The sequence below is a fragment of the Macaca nemestrina genome, chromosome X (genome assembly GCF_043159975.1).
Source record: "Macaca nemestrina isolate mMacNem1 chromosome X, mMacNem.hap1, whole genome shotgun sequence".
Lineage (NCBI taxonomy): Eukaryota > Metazoa > Chordata > Mammalia > Primates > Cercopithecidae > Macaca > Macaca nemestrina.
This window is the reverse complement of record NC_092145.1, coordinates 37,751,209-37,772,128: the sequence shown is the minus strand read 5'-3', so window position 1 is coordinate 37,772,128 and position 20,920 is coordinate 37,751,209. Positions and strand designations below refer to the sequence as shown.

The 20,920-nt window shown below is 35.0% G+C and overlaps 1 protein-coding gene across 12 annotated transcripts in view; it reads right to left on the bottom strand.

Moving 5' to 3' along the window:
- Positions 1–1,035: 1,035 nt before the first annotated feature.
- LOC105468375 (kelch like family member 13) overlaps positions 1,036–20,920 on the bottom strand; it is a 209,602-nt gene continuing 189,717 nt past the window's right edge. For all 12 annotated transcript variants that reach the window (XM_011718489.3, XM_011718487.2, XM_011718488.2 and 9 more), the window contains 3 exons: positions 12,710–13,505; positions 5,053–5,166; positions 1,036–2,617 (listed from right to left, as the gene is read on the bottom strand). In XM_011718489.3, the coding sequence (XP_011716791.1) occupies positions 2,130–2,617; positions 5,053–5,166; positions 12,710–13,505 (1,398 nt within the window). In that variant the 3' untranslated portion in view covers positions 1,036–2,129. The remainder of the gene's footprint in view (positions 2,618–5,052; positions 5,167–12,709; positions 13,506–20,920) is intronic.

The following is a 20,920-nucleotide window of genomic DNA, read 5'->3' as shown; positions in this document are numbered from 1 at the left end:
CACATGGCTGGGGAGGCCTCACAATCATGGCAGAAGGTGAAGGAGGAGCAAAGCCACGTCTTACGCGGTGGCAGGCAAGAGAGCGTGTGCAGAGGAACTGCCCTTTATAAAACCATCAGATCTCATGAGACATTTTCACTATCATGAGAGCAGCATGGGAAAAACCCCTCCCCATGATTCAATTACCTCCCACTGGGTCCCTATGGGAGCTACAATTCAAGATGAGATTTGGATGGGGACACAGCCAAACCATATAATGCCTCCATTTTTAGACAGGTGTTAACTATGTGCAAATGGCTGAATCCACTCTGCCTATAAACAGATAACTGATACCATTGACCAGCTGCTCTGGCTTGAGAACAATAATGCTCAAGAGGGATTTTCAAATTCATAACAAGCTTTCCTAATATTCAAATGTACTGCTACTGAGAAAATTGTTTACTTAATTATTTAACTCAAGATAGAGGCAGTGACATCTGCACTGTTAATTACCCAATGGTAAAGAAATTTGGAGACTCACTAGTTGTATTTTCATAGCCCTAAATTTTTGGCTCAGATTTAATCCGATCATCTGCAGATAAAGTAGAGAAGATCACAATATGATGCTAATATAATTCTCAAATAATCTTTCACAAAAACATTTTTCCTTTGGGATCCTAGGTCAAGACAAATCTCTAAGATAATTTTACACAATCCCTTCTCATCAGGCAAGATGGATCCTCTTGAAGATCAGGGAGACTAAACTCAGAATTGTAATTGCTCTCTTGGTTTAGACATGGTTGGCAGTTCTGCGGTGATGAAAAGCCAGTTAGCATCTTCCATAATCTAATTCCCCAAACACCACCAGCAATGAGTTTTGATGAATAAAGTTAGACTTTGTCAAATTCTTTTTTTCCTTGAATAAAAAGGCATAAATATTCACTCATCCAAGCTGCTCAGAGCTGTAAATTCTGATCACATTTTGCCATGCCAAAAATATAGATATTTAATCAAAGGAAGTCAAATAAGACAATAATGGGATGTCTCAGACCAAAATGACATTAAATGTTTTTTATTGAACAAAAAAAGATAAAACATGGAAGTTGAATTTGTTGAGCAAAAGCAGCTCTCCAGGTGAAGCTGCTAACAATTTGTGCTAAATAACCTTATGAACTGAGTATACAGAATACGTATAATATGCAAGTTACCTCAACAGCAAAGGAGAAGGAGTAGAATACAATTTTTGAAGATAAAATCTGGTCAAGTGACAAATTTTGTTGCTCAAAATTTCTAGCCCTTATCCACCTAAATTCTGTATGGTTCTACATATATGCATTCAGTATGTGCATACTGAATTCCCATTTTAATAGAAGCTGCTTTTTGGAAGAATTCTTTTTAATTTCACATTTATTTGATGTGCCACTCAATTAAAAAAAAATATATTTGACATATGTGTGTGTATGTATGTGTATGTATGTATACACACTTTAAAAACACCAAACCCTTGTTTATAAGTAGAGGGTTCATGCTGCTTTTTAAATTAATATTAGTGAATTTAAGCTATTTCTCCTGTGTGTCTAAGAAACTTTGTGTTCCCAATGCACCCACACAGTCAAGTGGGTTGACAGATATGTCAAAAATACTTTATGAAAAGAGGGAGGTAGCTCATGCGAGTTGGCAACCTTTTGTATATTGTTTCCTGTTCAAGCAGGCTGCCTCCCTTTGACATCTTACAGTCAAAGATGAAAGGAAAACTTTTACTTTGAAACCTAGTGAGCACAGTTGTACATTTACTATAATCCACCTTCAACTTGGCTTATTGGGTTTACTAATGCAAGATGACAAATACCTTACACCCAATACACAGCATTTAAAAAGTACTGAAGAAACATTTTATAGACGATACTTTTTTTTCATATGTTAAACATCAGCTTCTATGGGATACATTTCCAGAATGGTTGTGTTACCACTTTATAAACACTCTAGGCCAAACAAACAGCACAAATAACATCAATGTTGTCTTTTTTCCAATATCTGTATCAATTACTGGAGGCTAATCCTAACATATATACTACTTAAGGGGGAAAAAGAAGAGAATTTATGACACATTGCAAAGATAGAACTACAGCATCTTAGTTGTAGAGATGATCTTAAGGTGCAGAAAGAGGGGACTCTCTAGAAGGTGATGGTGTGGTTTCTTCTGGTGGAAAAACTGTGAGTGTGCAAGCACGAATGCCGCCAAGGGATTCTGGGAGATCAAAAACCTTATGCCATTCATCTTTATCTGGATCATATTTCTGCACTATCTCTACCATACAACGATTATTCCAAGAATACCCCCCAACCACATAGATTTTATTTTCAAAGACAGCGACCCCAACATCACTCTGCCCTCTTAACATGGCAGCAATTGGGGTCCACTGGTCAAGGATAGGTGAATAGTATTCACAGCTTAGGACATCATCATAATCACTGGTTCCTCTGAAGTGATTGCCACCAATGACATAGAGCCTTTCTCCCACTGTACACATGCAATGCAGACCTCTGACCGTGGTCATTGGCGCCTTCTGGATCCATTTGTCAGTATCAGGGTCAAAGCACATGAGCTCCTTTTGGAAAGTATCATGAGTAATTCCTCCTAAAGAATAAAACAATAGGTGTGAAGTAAATAGATTGTTATAGAAATGCAAAAATAATTAAAAGAGCTCTGTCAGAGATAATTAACTTTTAGCCACATATTATATGACATATAGCTTATCAATACTGTTCTTAGGACTGTCTTCCCTCCATAAATACATTCTCTGGATCAAAAATAAAGAAAATAGCATTTTCATCTTCTTAAAGAACAAAACAATCACATTATTGCAATGACTTTCTCAAATGGAGATCCATGGTGTTTTTAAAAGACTTTGCTGAAGGAAAATATATTTTGGTCACTGATAGAGTTGGATCTGTAGTAAATTCCATCTACAAAGCATCATTCACTCCTTACTGCCTTTTAGTGGGTATCCTCCGGGTGCTGAGCACTGGGCTAGAGCACATTAAATTCCAGGCGCCCATTTCCTCACTTGCCACAAAACAATATCTACTCCAGTTATTGCATCATGATTGTGACTCTGAAGTGAGGTATTTCTCAAAAATGCCTTGGAAAAGTTGAAAGTCTTGCACAAGTGTACAAGCTTATAAGAATATTCAGAATTGCTTATGTTTATAGAGTTTTCTGTGGGCAGAGTGAGGATAGATAATGTCATCTGTTATCAGAATGCATGTTTAAAAATCTAAAGAATTAGAATGCTGGATATACGTGGAATTTTATACATGCAGCAATTTGTTGTTAATCTTACTGAGTCTGTATCATCTACAAAGTGTACTCTTAGATCACATATAAATCAGTCTCTACAACGAAAGTATCAAACTATACCTTCTGTAGACAAGGGAGAGAAGTAAGCTAATTTTCAGTCAAATTATTCAAAGTTTTACTGTCAAGTGGCCAGATGGCAGTCACTATCACTGTTTTCTTCTGCTTTTTAAAAAGATTTTCTCTGTGCTTTACAGATTTCCCAGAAAGCCAAACAGTGTTCATTGTTTTGAAAATCAGCCATACTTTCTAACCACTCTCAATTGGGAAGGTCATTTCTGCAATACACGCCAGTCATGCCAAAGCACCACTAAAACAATTCAGGTGTCATTTTTCTCAGAGGAGTTGGAGCTCTCATTATAATGGTACAGCAGCTGCCCACATAAAATAGATAGATGGTATAAATCACGGATTAATGGGAGCATATTTATTACCTGTATGGTTCTTCCAATATAAGACATTCTGTAGTTGCTCATGAGTTTAACACCAGAAACCTGCCCATCATATGCTACAGGCCTTTCATTGATTCTTATTGATTACAGATTTCATAAGGCAGTGGTCAGACAATCAGGCCACAAATATCGCCTTTACACCTTTGGTCTCTAGTAATGTAGCTGCTGGCCTGGCACTGGCAGGCCTTCATTCAATGGGGAAGAATTGTCCCATGTAGAGTGTGTCAGGGCCAGGTGATAATAACCTGACTAACAAAGTTAAATGTCAGTACCAGAGGTGGTCTTTACATTCAAGTGAGACTTCTTCCTAAATTTTACAGGAGAACAAAAGCAGAAAATGCATTAAAAAAAAGAAAGAAATTTGACAGTAGGTTGATTTAAACACCAACAATTTGAGAATGAAAGTTGCTGCTGGGACACTGTGAATAAACTATATCCATTTCAGAATTTTTTAACAGAAAAATATATCTTCATGTGCATAAAATACAGATAATCAGCACAGAAATATTTATGCAATGACACCATAGTAGAATCCTCTTATAAAGCTAAGGAAGAAGGAAACCCATATTATGGGCTATACTGAAAGAGAGAATGAATATTATTATGTACTATTACGCACACTGGAAGCATGTTTTATGCATAGGAGAGCTTATGTTATATAATGATACACTCCTTCACACAGTTTAGCTAAACCTTAAATAAAATGAATTAACTGTTGCTACAGAAACTATGAATGGTGCTTATTTGAATACAGAGCATGGGAACTGGAAAGCAAAATTTGAATGCTTTTCAATTTCTTCTAAGTTATACCTTATAACAGGATTGGTTTACTAGTACTCTTATAAATCTACAGAATGCCCAAGGCATTCATATGCAAATACACACAAAAATAGTTTCTAAAATCAACATAAATTATATTTTGATTATCCATTTTTCTGGATTTTTTTTTTTTTTTTGAGATGGAGTCTCGCTCTTTCACCCAGGCTGGAGTACAGTGGAGTGATCTCAGCTCACTGCAACCTCCGTCTTCCGGGTTCAAGAGATTCTCCTGCCTCAGCCTCCCAAGTAGCTGGGATTACAGACGTGCACCACCACACCCAGTTAATTTTTGTATTTTTAATAGAGACAGGGTTTCACCATGTTGGCCCGCCTGGTCTCAAACTCCTGACGCCTGAATTATTATTATTACTACCACTATACGGAAAGATAACCATATAGTTAAAAGCTTATATATTATATTGTGTTAACATAATACTTGTTTACCTGAAATATACATCACTCCTCCATACACAGTTCCAGCATGGCCATAGTGGGGCTCACTCATTTTGGCAACATAGGTCCATTCATTTGTTCTTGGATTGTAACATTCTACTGTAGCTGTTTAAAAAAACAAAAAAGAAATAAAATGATTTTTAGCTTCAAATTTAGCAATTAATTATTTTTCTCTTAAGTGGAACAGTAATAGTATCCAAACACTTTAAACATATCTATTATAGCTATGATAGATATGTGAAAGACTGTGGGGGGAGCTCTTATAGTAATTATTGAGACTATATTAATAATATAAACTATTAGTACATGTTACATTAGACTAGATAGTGTAAGAATCTAACAAATTTCTGTCATTGCAGAAATCACTAAGATTTATTCTGTAATCTGTTTACATATCAATAATTTGACATTTCTCCATTTTCTTTGCTCTAAAAACATAGGAAGAAAGGATGAAAAAAATCAAAAGGAATGAAAAACTCCTCAATTCTGGGTCCCCATGTTGATATAAACAAACGTTAATACATAAGAAGCAAACTTTTACATTGAGAATGAAAGTATACACACTTCTTGGTTCATGTTCTGAAGCCCACTGTTTTAGTTCATATACAGACTACAAAGTGGACGCTGATGACAATTTCTCTACATTTATACTTTAAAGCTGATAGTTTGTATATACCCACCATCATTGCATCCAGTACTACTCTTAACCTGAAGATGGTTGGCGGCATAATACAAAGGTCTTTATTAAGAATACTTCCTCTCAGTAATATATGTATCATCTTTTAACATAATGTATTTGGAGAAGTGATCTCAACTCACTTAAGTATCTTTCAATCAATCTGTTATAGCCTCAAGAACAGAACAATGTCACCAAGAAAGATGGAAAATGTAATCACTTTTTAAAAGGCAGAAAAGCTATTAAGAGAACTCATCAAAAGCATGAGGTCTAGATTAACTTGAAAAGTTCGTATTATTTATTGCATACACTGCCAACTGCTAATCCAATTTCTTGCATCCCCCAACCCCACTTTTTTAAACTAACAGAACCACAACACTGCTTAGGGAAGAACTGCACCAAGCTAAAAACGAAATTTAATTTAGCAGGTTCCCTTGAAGCTTTGGTCAACCATATGATATAGTTCTGGGCAGTGATGGGTAAGCAGAAGTTTATTGAGTAGGACAATTTGATCAAGCCACTGGAATTAGGTTAGCTACTTGCAACCAAATGCAATCCTGATGAATCAACCTTTGAATGAGATTCTCTACTTAAAAAAAAATAACATGGTGACAGGCAAAACACACATACATACACACACACACACACACACACACACACACACACACGGGGGGGGGAGAGAGAGAGAGAGAGAAACTACTTTTCCACTCTATTCAATAATTTCATTTCATCATCAAACTCACTATGCAAAGTATGCTTTTCTCCTCCAACCACACCTATATTATGCCACTTCTTGTATCTCTCTACTGACTTCCTTTTCCACTTACTTTAGCTTTGAATTTTCAGTCTTATTTCAAAAGCTTTTACTATTCTCACTTTTACCTACTGCTTTGTTGGCTTTGTTCATTGCTTTAGGCCTGGATCCTTGCCAATTCTATTTCTTTTAAACTCTATTTCTAAAATTAATAACAAGTTAAACTGCCACATCTCTCTCTCTCTCTCTCTCTCTCTCTCTATATATATATATATATATATATATATAATTTCTCTATATATAATTTCCCTCTCTATATATAATTTCTCTATATATATATATAATTTCTCTCTCTCTCTCTCACCACATAACAGAAAACCTAGTGCATTGATTGGTACTTGGCATTAGCAAAGCCATTAATGGGAAGGTTTTAGAAGTAATTAAACCATACATCCTATCAGAAACGGGGTCTAAAAAGACTTCCAGATATCATCTTCTTCATCTACTTGAAGCCAAAGGCAGGATTCAGTATAGCTTTACACTTTTCTTAATGCAGGACTCTGACTTAAACTTTGAAATTTTTGGATTGTAACTTTCCTTTCTTATGTTTAATTCAAACAGGATTCAGTATAGCTTTACACTTTTCTTAATGCAGGACTCTGACTTAAACTTTGAAATTTTTGGATTGTAACTTTCCTTTCTTATGTTTAATTCAAACTGTTCCAATGTGATTTCCTTTAGTTTCTTCTTATTCTTTCTATAGTGGAGTTAGAATTTGAATAGTTATTCACTTTTTATTATTATTAATATTTTCCAATGTAGAAGGATAATTCCTCTGTCAGTGACTTAATTGCATCTTCCCCTAATAGTGGTTATAAGAATCCATTTATACTTTCTCATACAGGAGCCCCTCAGTGCAAGATAGCTATTAACCACCAATAACAAAATTACTATATAATAGTCCATCATTCTTGAACTTTTTTCCAGCTAAAAATCTATCTCCTTTAACTGTTCCAGGCGTTTAATTTTTATTGTCAACTTTTATTGTCATGCAATTCTCCATGCAGAATTGCTATTGTTATCAGTAAAATCAATAGTATTTTATTTTAAAATAAAATACATCTAATTAAAAAGTAGATACACATGCTCTTATTTCCATTTTCCATATTTATAAGACACTCAGATATAGGTTAGTACCAACAACTCTGATGGGAAGAGGAAGCAAGGGATGATGCAAGGCAAAGAGTTGGAGCCACAAAGCTGTGCTTCAATCATAGTCTATAAGAGTTGGAAGTGGTAAAGAGGCAACTGGAAAAATCTAGAGCAGGTGGCAGCAAACCTCAGTCCATAGGCCAAATTCAGTCTACTTCCTGTTTTGTAGGGCCCACAAGATAAACATATGAATGATTTTATATTTTTTACACATTGAAAAAGAATCAAGACTATTTTGTAACTAATGAAAATTCTATAAAATTCAAATTTCAGTGTTTACAAATAAAGCTTTATTGGAGCACAGCCTCACTCATATGTTTATGGATTATGTAGGGTTGCTTTTACACTACAACAGCAGAGTTGATTACTTGTGACAGAGATTGAATGGCCCACAAAGCTGGAAATAGACCCTTTCTGGCCCTTTACAGAAGTTTGCTGGCCCCTAATCTAGAGAATTAACTTCAGTAGTCTGGTGGCCTAGTGTTTACATTAAAGAATCTCTCCAATTTAAGAATTACACTTAGGTTGGTTATCTCACATATATCAGGAGTTCTTATTTTCCGAGATAATTCCATAGAAATCCAGAATCGGTCCTAAAAGATGATGTGGAATTTATTTGTTCTTTAAGATTAGGAAAGAGATTAGCCTAAAGAAAATCATTTGAACAATGATGGCTCCCTTAGAGGGGAGATGGACTCTAGAAACAGAACGCTGGTGAGTGACCAAGAAACCCCCAAATCCTTTGGGGGGTATAGAGGCATTTAATAAAATTTAGTAGTTTTATTGTGCATTTATTTGAAAAACATCTAACATGCTTTCTGTAAGTTATTTCATTATTTGAAATCTTAACTTATTAATATTTAACTGAAGTGAAAGATATTGGAGCTGTCATATTCTTCTTCAATATAGAAAACTTCAATGGAAGATTGATTTTTTTATATGACACAATTTTGAAAGATACCAGAAATAACTGACTTCTTTTACACTTAAGTGACAGCTACTCTAAACTTCCCCTAGTTTCTCATTGTAACAAGTGTCAAAGGAAAGCAGCATTTTGAAGGAATTATACTTCAGCACGAAACCAGGTGAGCAGACGTGTGCTAGTGCATACGCACGCGCGCGCACACACACACACACACACACACACACACACACACACAGTCTTTTTTTCATGAACAATGGGCTTAGGTTTCCTTTGGTCCAAGTACCCCATGAAAAGATTTTCAAAGACCAAATGCATTAAAGTGATCTAAACTGTCTTGCAAATGTTTCCACTGTTTTCTTTTTTTAATTTTTAATTTCTGTGGGTACATAGTAAGTGTATATTTTTGTGGGGTACATGAGATGTTTTGATGCAGGCATGTAATGTATAATAATCACATCATAAAAGATGGAGTATCCATTCTCTTAAGCATTTATCCTCTGTGTTACAAATAATACAATTATATATACTCATACTTATTGTAAAACATACAATTAAATTATTATTGACTATAGTCACCCTGCTGTGCTATCAAATACTAGGCTTTATTAATTCATGCTAACTATTTTTGTACCCATTAAATTTTTCTTTTTATAATTATATACAGGCAATGGTTACTGTGTGTAAGAAGTGATATATTGGTACTAATCAACCTGTTAAATGACTTTCCCATCAGTCCCCTTTTCCTGCTACCCATTCCCATCACCTCCTTCTATTTACAAAGGCATATGAACGTGTCAACTTAATCAGTTACAATGGGAATGTTAATTTATTATAATAGATGTTAATGTGTGCGTTGAAGGGGGAATTCTATTTTTAAAAAGCACTTGTAGGGTAAGGGAAATGTTAAAAACTCAGTTTCTGGAAGGAACATTCAGAAATATAGGCGAGTTTCTTTAGAATCAAAATCTGCTATTCTGCAAAAACAATGGGCCCAAGAAAACTGGAAAAGCCAACTAATACAAATTCACTTTTTATTTATATAAAGAGAAAGAAGATCAATAGATAAAATTCAGGAAATTTCATTAATATTATTCTTTGGGAGCAATAGTAATCAAGGCAGGTTTCATCAAGTTTGGTTACCTCAGTAATATAGAATGTGACATGACAAGACAAGCTACTTCTTGCTTCTATCTGAGTATAACACAGAAAGAACTCAAAGTGGGTGGAGTGGATCAGAAAGAAATGAAACCTCTTGCTTCTTGGCTTTCTCTGATGACTCTCTTTGACCTTTTTTTCTCCTGAAATCAAGACTCTAAATTTGAGTGCACTTACTAAGTCAATCACAAAATATTTTTTAAACTTCCAATGTATTGTATAATAAAATGTTAAGTACAGAATGCATTTGATGGGTATGCTGATTTTAAGGGACACAATCATTTTCTACAAAAGTTTAGCTACTTATAGATTACAAATCTATAAGATCATTATAGATTTGTAATCTATAGATCATTTCAAATGGAATAAAATATCAAATAATTGGATGATAACTAGAATTAGAATTCTTGGAATAGATGGTTTGTGCCTGTATTATAATGACATGTGTATTTTTTAAATGCAGTTTATGAAATAAGATTAAAATGAACCTATATATACCATTAGAGGGGAAATTTTTTAAGTCATCATCCTTAGGTTGAGCTTTAGAAATTTTATTGTTAAAGCCTAAATATGAATTTAGGAATATCCTAAGAAAAGCATGATTCCCTTGTTTCTTTTCCCTTTCAAAATGAAACACAAAAGACTGTTTTAAATCAGAGATGGAGGGGTGGTTTCTGAAGGTCAGGAGTAAGGATTCCTGTGTATGAGCCATTTGCCCAACAGGGTGGTCTATTTCTAGTTCCTAGATGGGTATACCATAGGAGCAACTGAAAGAGGGTTGGGATAAGTTAAAAAAAAAAAAGCCTCTAGCATCTTGGTTTTATGTAATGACTCTCCTCGGCCTGAAGATTATAAACTCCCAGAAGAATATGGCTTCTAATTAGTGTTAGGAACTATATATTGAAAACTAAGTAGCTGCATATTAACAGGGGTGATAATATGAACAAGCAAGGACCGACTTTGAAAAACGGAGCTATTTCCTCTGAGAAAAGAAGACTGCCCAGGTTAATGACCTATTATTTGTGAAGAAAATATTTAAGAAAAGATTATCTTATACAGGGATTTTCTAAGAAACAACCAAGTCACTACTTGCACTTTCTAGATATTTCCAGATACCACAAATTTAAAATAGTATAATAATGTGAAAATAATGGGTGTAGGTTGACTGAGGAGGCCTAAAGGACAGTTGTACACTAAGGACACTTATGGCTTAACTGCTTTTAAAAGTCCAATTATTAAAATTTATTGGAACACCTATGCAGTTCATGATCATGCAACACAGTCCAACAACCTAGAAAGTCTGGTCTTAGAAAAAAATATCATTGTAACAACAAAGGAAAAAACTTTGGGTAGAAAAGATCAGGAAAAAGACCATGTCACTAATAAGAAAGGGTTTTATAAACAGGAAAGTATAAGAGCTGAGAACAGTTAATCTTTTCTCTGATAAATAGCTTAGTCTCAAATACATTAAACTATCTTTTATTTCTTAGAATATTGAAAAATAAAGATTCTGAGAACTACTCTGAACTTATCCAGAGCCAATCTCAATATTTTGAACTATTCCAGCTCTTTGGAGCCTGGAATTGATCAACTACAAGGACTTTATTTATTTATTTATTTATTTATTTATTTATTTATTTATTATTGGGTTCAAGCAATCCTGCTTCAGCCTCCTTAACAGCTAGGACTACAGGCATGAGCCACACCTGGCTGGCTTGCTTGCTTTTCTTTCTTTCTTTCTTTCTTTCTTTCTTTCTTTCTTTCTTTCTTTCTTTCTTTCTTTCTTTCTGTCTTTCTTTCTGTCTTTCTTTCTGTCTTTCTTTCTGTCTTTTTTTGTATTTTTGTATTTTATTTATTGACTTATTTATTTTATTATACTTTAAGTTCTGGGGTACACGTGCAGAACGTGCTGTTTTGTTACATAGGTATACACGTGCCATGGTGGTTTGCTGCACCCATCAACCCGTCAGTTACATTAGGTATTTCTCCTAATGCTATCCCTCCCCTAGCCCCCCACTCCCCAACAGGCCCTGGTCTCTGATGTTCCCCTCCCTGTGACAGACTCTATTTATAAGAGAGAATAAAAGAATTGAAAACAAGGCCAAACAATAATGGCAATGACAAATATATGTCATAACACAAAATGTGGACTTCCTGCCTTTATTTTTGGAAAAATTATACTATCCCAATTTTACCTGAAATAATAAAATTATACCTTTTTCGGTTAATTTATATAGCCAAAGTATTCTATATCAAAGTATGTTTATGGTCAATTTTATACTGGGAAGACAAAAAAGTGACCATCAAATAAAGCTTGCCAGATGGGCTTATGGTAAAGAAAACTATCTGATATTATGTCAAGAGAATTGTTTTTAAAACAAACAGTCATAGATCATAATATTCACAGTGAATAAACTTCGTATAATGTTGGACTTTGTACATGTAATCTATAAAAAAAAATTATCTATCTGACCTCTAATAGGTAACAAATTTTGTAAAAGAAGAAACAATGAAAGTTTTCTGTAATGAAGGATTGTAACCTGTTGAGTAAAATATCATGTGGCCTTTTAAAAACAGAAAATGAGAAAACATGCCAAACTTCTATCCAAGACCTTATTATAATTTAAATGAGCTAAGTATACTTTTTAGATGAACCTTCAAGATGAAGACCACATACGCTGCACAAATAAAATATTCTACAATATACTGATGTATTTGTAAGATACAATTTGTTCCCTCACCAACGATATATGCCCAGATAAGGCATAAAGATGGTCTCCAATATTTTCTCAGAAAAATAGTTTTTAAATGAAACCCTAGCTAGCTACATTTTTATCTGATTTTACAGGACTGCTTATTTTATGATTTGATAAGAATTTCTGAGTGAAGAAATTTGTCTCTATGCTGAATATAAATGCACACTTACGCAGTTCACCTGCTGCATTTCGCCCACCAACTGCATACAGATATCCTTTGAGGGCACTTAGGTGGAAGAAGGTGCGCTTTTCATTTAAAGATGCAACTTGCATCCATTTATTGTATCGAGGATCAAATCTGAAGACTGTATCAACTGCCGTCTTTCCTTTCGTATCATAATTACTCTGTCCACCAACGACATAGAGAAAATTTCCAATGACGGCAATGCCATGCTGGTACCTTGGGGCATCCATGGGGGCTAATGATTTCCACTCATGGGCCTTTTCATCATACATGCGCAATTCCTTACTGACAACCAGCTGCTGCCTCAGCACTCCTCCTAGTGTAACCAAGTGAGTGGTGTCAGATCTAATGGCAGTTCTGTCTGACTGCATAACTGGCTGCATATATGGCATCATTTGGTAATTGCTGGCTTCCAAAAGCAAATTCACACAAGTATTGTCAGTTCTCATGAAATCCACCGTTTGCACGTAATTAATGAGCTCCTGTGGTGTCATCAGTGGAAATCGTATGTTCTTCATTAATTTTGCAGCAAAGTCCATCCGAGGCTCTTCCAGGCGAAGCCAACGACAGGTAGCCTTAAAGAGCTCAAGTTCAGTACAGTGCTTAAGGCTATTACTGGAAAGCACAAAGGCAAGACGCTCAAAAGGGAGTTTCAAGAACTCCCCCGTGCTCAGCAATGCAGGAAAATTCTTCAAGACGAAACTGTTAACGTATTTATCCACTTCGGTTAGATTGTAGGTGTTGGCAATCCGTCCAACTTCAACACAATTGTCTAAAGTGACCTATTAAGCCAATTTAAAAAAAATTAAAACATGACTACTTTCATGGCAATCACAGCTTGATACCACAAATACCTGTTCTAGAATAAGAGTAAATTATGTTTTTAATGTTCATTTAGATGCAAATAAGGATTCTTATCTAAATGTATCAATGATCTACATACAGATAATCTGCAAACCACCTTTACTTAATCTGGTAGAAGGCTAACTAAAAGAAAATGATCAAAGTCAGTAAGTTAGAAGTTACTCTAAGAAACAATGTTATAAGTGGAATATGGCCAAATTAATTACTCTTGTCTCCTCAAAAATGTATTCCACCCCCACCCCAAAAATACTGATAGAATTCCTGCCAGATGGAAACATGGGAAAATAGAAAGTTATTCTATTATGATTCATGTCAATCCACTTCTTAGTCATTATTCTTAAAAATGCTACACAGCTAGCAGATCCATGAACAGAAAAGTTCTAATACCCAATCCCTAGATTTCCCGTTCATGTAAATAGGCATCACTCATTACTATCATTCATTTTGGTTCCTTCAAAGTTATTACTCATAAGGAAAATAATTTAATAAGATAATTATTCCTAGGGTAAATTAATTTTCAACATTATTTATCTGGAAATAATAAGCAAGGAAATGTCTTTCTTAAGGGCAGAGGGGCATATCTACATCAAATCTCTCCTGTAAATGAGATTTTGGTATCTGTGATGACTGCTTCCATCTGGGCAACATAGCTTTCCTTAGCCACTCTTACTTTCACAGCACATTCTGTTTCTCTCTGGCGTCAACATGTGCCCAGAACCATTTCCCCACCATAGAGCGAAATATACCATAAAGCGAAAAGCTAACAAAGAAGAGAAGTGACGGAGAGGCCTTTCCTCAGTAGAACCTCTTTTCAATGCTCTAATAACTGACTGGTCAAAGGAAAAATAGGAAAAATAATATTAGCAAATATAATACAAAGAACAAACCACAAAAACAAGCCTACCATAAAAAATGCCAGTGTGTATATATATACAAACAGACACGAATCACAGGCAAAAGACTTAAATGTTTGGTTGTTTATAAAATTTTGTCAGGTTATGTGTCCTCAATGTCACACAAACTTTATCAATGTATTGTTAACCTCATAACTGTATTGTTAACAGATTTGGCAGATGGTTAAGAGAAAATCAAATAATCCTTCTGTTGACATTTCTTTAAAAACTGAAATAAAGCTAAAAACATTACTCCTCCACATAAAATGACAGCCTAGTTAGGATATAATATCACTGAAATCTCTAAGGTTAACACACACACACATTGCTATTTTCATAGATTTTTAAAAATAGACTTTAACTTATGGGATATATGTGTAGAACGTTCAGGTTTGTTACATAGGTATTACACATACCATGATGGTCTGCTGCCCCCATAAACCCATCATCTACATTAGGCATTTCTCCTAATGCTATCCCTCCTCTAGCCTCCCAGCCCCCGACAGACTCTGGTGTGTGATGTTCCCCCCACCGCCCCCCCGCCGCCGTGCCCATGTGTTCTCATTGTTCAACTCCCACTTATGAGTGAGAACATGAGGTGTTTGGTTTTCTTTTCCCATGTTAGTTTGCTGAGAATGATGGCTTCCAGCTTCATCCATGTCCCTGCAAAGGATATGAACTCATCCTTTTTTTATGACTGCATAGTACTCCATGGTGTATATGTGCCACATTTTCTTCATCCAGTCTATCACTGATTTATTACTCAAAAAGAATTTGTGCTCTTTTAAGTAGCTGATTTGCTTTACAAAAATGTTTAATTGCTTATTTTACTTAGTAGCCATATATTTTAAGAATACCTAAAACATAACTGCAACATAAAAAAATAGAAAAATAAATTAACAAATTATGAGTCTCTAGAAATAGACAGCATAGCACTGTATAAATACCCTGGATTTCTAATGTGGTTAATAAAAAGTCCATTTTAATCCAATTTGAGGAGCTGCAGGTTGGTGGTTCAAAAATTTAAGTTATGTAAATGGAGTTACAGTCAATACCTGTTTTCCCAATTCACCCTGAGTGGAAGGAATTTGAGGTCATGAATTCACTTCCCAAGACAAGTAAGAATGATCTCTTCCCCAGAGTGAAGGTGATTTAAACTTTTGAAGACGTTTATTAGTACAGTTACGCAAAAGTTGATGACAACGCAGATATAATTCCCAAGTATGCAAATTCTCATCATTATTGATATGATTACTAAAAAACAACAAAGAACGGGTACTTTAAGCCAGCAAAATGATACTACCAGTTGTTAGTCACCAATCTGAAATCTAAATTTATAGCATGTAAAATAGAGCAAAATTAAATATTAAAAGCCAAACTGTGTAATTTATAGCATGCAACACAGAGCAAGATTAAAGATTAAAAGCCAAACTGTATAATTTAGAAATGGGATCAAGGTATTTAATTCCTTCACCTTTTCCCTCTTCAAATTTATCCAGTGAGAAAATGATTGCTAGAATAACAGGAGAAAGAAACTTACATTTTATTTACCGGCATTTGGAAAATACCTTCTGTATATCAATACATTCATATATACAGACACACAAGACTAGAAAAGACTTTGACAGACCATCAAGCCAATACAAATAGCTGCCTACTTTTTTCTTTAAAATCACCAGAGAATGGTATTCCATAACCTTCCAAACTGTTATCTTCTTGATAGAAGAACTAAGTATTTTCTTTTTTTATTTCTTTCCATTTTTAATTTTTGTAGGCACATAGTTGGTATATATTTATGGAGTACCCAAGACTAAGTATTTTCTATAGCTCATGTACAACAGCTACCATACTGTGAGTATGCAACAAAGGCTAAATACTACAAATATCAAAAATATAAAAGGTACGATGATAGATGCAATTAAAAATAGGATACCTGTTGAATTAATGTAGCAAATTACTAGAACCTTATTAATTTCAAAATGAGACACAGACAAGAAAAATATTTAATAGGAAATTAATTCTTAGCAAGTATATGTAATCAAAGCTTAAAAATTAATCATAGAATATAGAAATTAAAGAAGCAAAGCCTACAGTAATAATTAACAATATAAATAGACCAAAACTGATGGAATTATAGTAAACAACTTTCAGAGAAATACATAATATTCTGTTATGGTTCATTTTAATCTACTTCTCCACCATGATTCTTAAAAATGACTCAGCTAGAAGATCTCCAAACATTAAGCCTAGATAGTATTTTTAAATGGATACATGTATTTGTGTATCCATTGGATACATAAAAGGATAAATGGATAACTGGATATCCATAAATGGATAATTGGATTTATAATGCAATTTATATATATAATAGAATGCACATTGAAAATATAAAATATGAAGTTTAAAGCTTATTTAAAAAATGTCTAAGTAGAAATTTCATCTGAGTTCATCTTTTATTTCATCTGAAAACCCGGCCACAATTCCAAAGAAGGTACACTTGAAAACAGAGTTATAACAGAAGTTAATCCAAATAACACATTGGCATTTAAAAAGAACAACAAGGCTGGGCGCGGTGGCTCACGCCTGTAATCCCAGCACTTTGAGAGGCCTTGGCAGGTGGATCATGAGGTCAGGAGATCGAGACAATCCTGGCCAACATGGTGAAACCCATCTCTACTAAAAATACAAAAATTAGCCAGGTGTGGTGGCACACGCCTGTATTCCCAGCTACTTGGGAGGCTGAGGCAGGAGAATCGCTTGAACCCGGGAGGCGGAGGTTGCTGTGAGCTGAGAAAGCACCACTGCAATCCAGCCTGGTGACAGAGCAAGACTCCCTCAAAAAACAACAACAACAACAACAACAACAACAAAGGATAAAATTCTTCGAGCACCTGTGGGAACCTATAAAATTGTTTGTAAAATAATCAACTGCTCGTTTACATTTCCTTGATATAAATTAGTATAAATTATTCTTTTATAACCAAACAACATTCATAGTCATCCTAAAGGCACTTCCAACATCATAACATTGCAAGTGGTATTCTCAGTAACATACTTGTCCTCACTGCTGCTGTACTATTCAAATTATATCTGATGTGCCCAAAACACTGTCATTAACATAATTTGCTATTTTAATGAAAGATTTCATCTGAAATCTAGGACTTTTTTTTAAAGATTGGTGTTTTATACAAATAAATTCCCATTTAGAAAAAAATGGGTATCTGCTCTTTTTTTTTTTTTTTTTTTGACTAGCCAAGTGAAGCAGTGTGAGTGAAGAAGGAACAAAGAAATCTGTAACTGGTTGTGATCAATTAGTTGTAAACACTACTGCACTCGGACCAGCCAGAATCTGATTTTGTACTCTCAAGGGAAATGCAAAGACTAAGAAATCTGGCAAAAATTTGGGGAACTCCTTAGCCATTCAATGTGCCAAATTCTACTTGGTGCTATCTAGTTTATTAAAATGACAGGCTGATATCTAGTACAATCAATGCAGTGAATGAAACTATGTCCACAGAATCAGGCTGGGAAGAAATCAAACAAGATACTTTAGCGGGCAGAGGATGTACAGGTATCTTTTCTCAAGCCTCCTTCCACAGATGAGACCGGCACAGGACACAAAGAGACACTTTGGTAAGAACAAAGGGATAACTGAATAATAAACACCTCTCTCTCTTTCAGTCTTTGTCTTTCTTCAGTTTCTAAATGCTATTTGAGGTGAATGTCACTGGTGTCTCCAGCCCAAAATATTCAATTCTCTATTTCTTTGCACTTCGAATGCACTTCCTTTATTGAATACAACGTTAGTTATTACAATGGCTTTTGTGAGGCTGAAGTGGTTCGAGCCCAGGCTACGCCTCTTCTTCCCAGACAGATTCCCAGATAGCAGATGGGCAAGAATGGGTGCTCAAGGTTATAGGCGTGATATTTAGAATATTTAACAAGCACACAACATGGGTATCAACCAATCAAAATGGATGGCCGACCATAAGCAACGGGGATGACCTTCTATGTACTATTTGCCCAATATCAGCCCTGGCAATAAGGAAGTCAAGACTGGTTTGGTTGGGAGGGAAATAATTTTGATTCATTTTTAATTTTAATTATCTATACAATTTGTCTCTAACTTGCATTAAATTGCCCTCAAAGGTGAAAAAATATCTTAAAAAACATGTCTATTAATCTTTATGGGTAAATACAATTTAGATTAAATTAGGAATGTGAAATATATGTACTATACAGGAAATCCTCAGTAATTTAGTAATGGAGGCAAAGCAAAAGGAACTGTCTTCTCCAATGACATCTGATTCTTTTTGTTTTTCTTTTGAGAGAAACATATTCTCTCTATTCCTCTCTCGTCTCCTTCCCACTTATGTACCTCCTTTATTTTCTGTCTCCAACTCTTCATCTCCTCCAGTCACCTCAATAAACTTTCTCTCTACTTCACTGCAAGCTCTCCACCTCATCACTGATAACAAATGTGCAGGTGGAACCAGTAATCTACCTGCATCAAGTGGGGAAAACACAATCAAAAAATTATTTTAAGAACGATTATCCCCAAGTCTAAATTCCAATGACATCTTCATTCTCTTGTTAAAAAATGCTTTTATACAAACATAAAGTGATTTATTTCTCATCTTTATTCTGTTTTGTTCATTCTATATACTTGTATATTTAAATTGTAACCTTTTGAGTTCAATTACAGATGCCCTGTTTCAGTAACCTAACATTAAATTCGGCTGTTTTGTGAACTAGCCTAATATCCTCCATAACAATAGTTCCATGGGACAAATGCTAGATGCTAAAAATTTCAAATTGCAAACAAAGGATAAACAAAAAACTTACACAACTTTCTTATAAACTAGTGAATGGGGCCGGGCGCGGTGGCTCACGCCTGTAATCCCAGCACTTTGGGAGGCTGAGGTGGGTGGATCACCTGAGGTCAGGTGTTCGAGAGCAGCCTGACCAACATGGAGAAATCCTGTCTCTACTAAAAATACAAAATTATCCAGGCACAGTGGTGCATGCCTGTAATCCTAGCTACTGGGGAGCCTGAGGCAGAAGAATCACTTGAACCTGGGAGGCAAAGGTTGCAGTGAGCCGAGATCCTGCCATTGCACTCCAGCCTGGGCAACAAGAGTGAAACTCTGCCTCGGGAAAAAAAAAAAAAAAAAGCAAAGAAAAAGAAAAAGAAAAAACTAGTGAATAGGTGCACAGTATTTAACATGTTGTAGTTATACAATGTCCTAAGGACAAAACCAATGCAATTTTTAGGTACGACTAAACAAAGGTAATTTTCCATTATCTCCATAGTATATAAAAAAAGTGGTTTTAGCTTTACAGAAATTTTTACCTACTATGCTTCATATCTATCCTTCATTGTCATCCTTCTGTATTCATTTCATTGTCCTCTTTTCCATAACTCCCAAGAAAATAACATAACAAAAACAAAAATGCCACATCCTATAAACTATCATACTAATTACCACCCTAAGTAACACTGCAAAGGACGGCAAAGTTAGATGGGAGGTTGGTTCTTGTTCTATTAAGACTGATGCTCTATTATAGAAAACGGTATCTCTATCCCACCAAAGGTGAGTATGGCTTTACTACTGTATCTAAAGTTATCATTCAAAACTAATACATACATGTTTTCTGGGTTATTCACTGATTCGCGTTTTACGTACCACTGCTACTGATCCACATTTTATGTACCACTGTTCCTCTTCCTCCACACAAATGATTGAGAATAGGATAGAACAGAATTGTATTAGAAGGGAATTTTTCTGTCTAAAAGTTCAAACCCAAATAGTGTTTTGGTTATGTGAACTATAATATCACTATATCGTTAAAAACATAAATCCCATTTCCTCTAAAGCATCTGATTTCAGCACACAGTTCTTAAACATGAGAACGTTGTATTAAAATTTATCAATAATAACTTAGCTCATGGAAGAACTTCAAGAAGTCCTCCTTTAAAAAATATAGTATCTTGGGACTTTCAGTTTTTATAAGTAGAAAATACACTGGGTTACTATTTTTCCTTTTTCACTTGATTGCCGAGAAGGAAAGGGGAAATAAATAGGGCAAGGCTGAACATAGGTTTAACTAAAAAACAGAATGCATGAAAGAAGGGTAAAGGAAAACTTGGATTTTGCATGTTCCTGGAACTAATAATCTGCCAGATTTTCTCAAAAATTACCATGGATTCTGAGAGATAAGAGATTTCTACTCTAAAACCATACAGACATGTCCTCCGCAAAAAAGGATGAAGGACAAGTAAGACAGAATAATACAAAGAAAAGAGGTAATTCCTAAAAGTTCATAGGCAAGAAAATTCTAAAACTGAGAGGTAGGAGCAAACTCTACCACAAGTAATCTTTGCTAGAGAGAAGCCTCTTCTCCATTAGAAATAGGTTTTAGGATGTCTGCAAAGGATG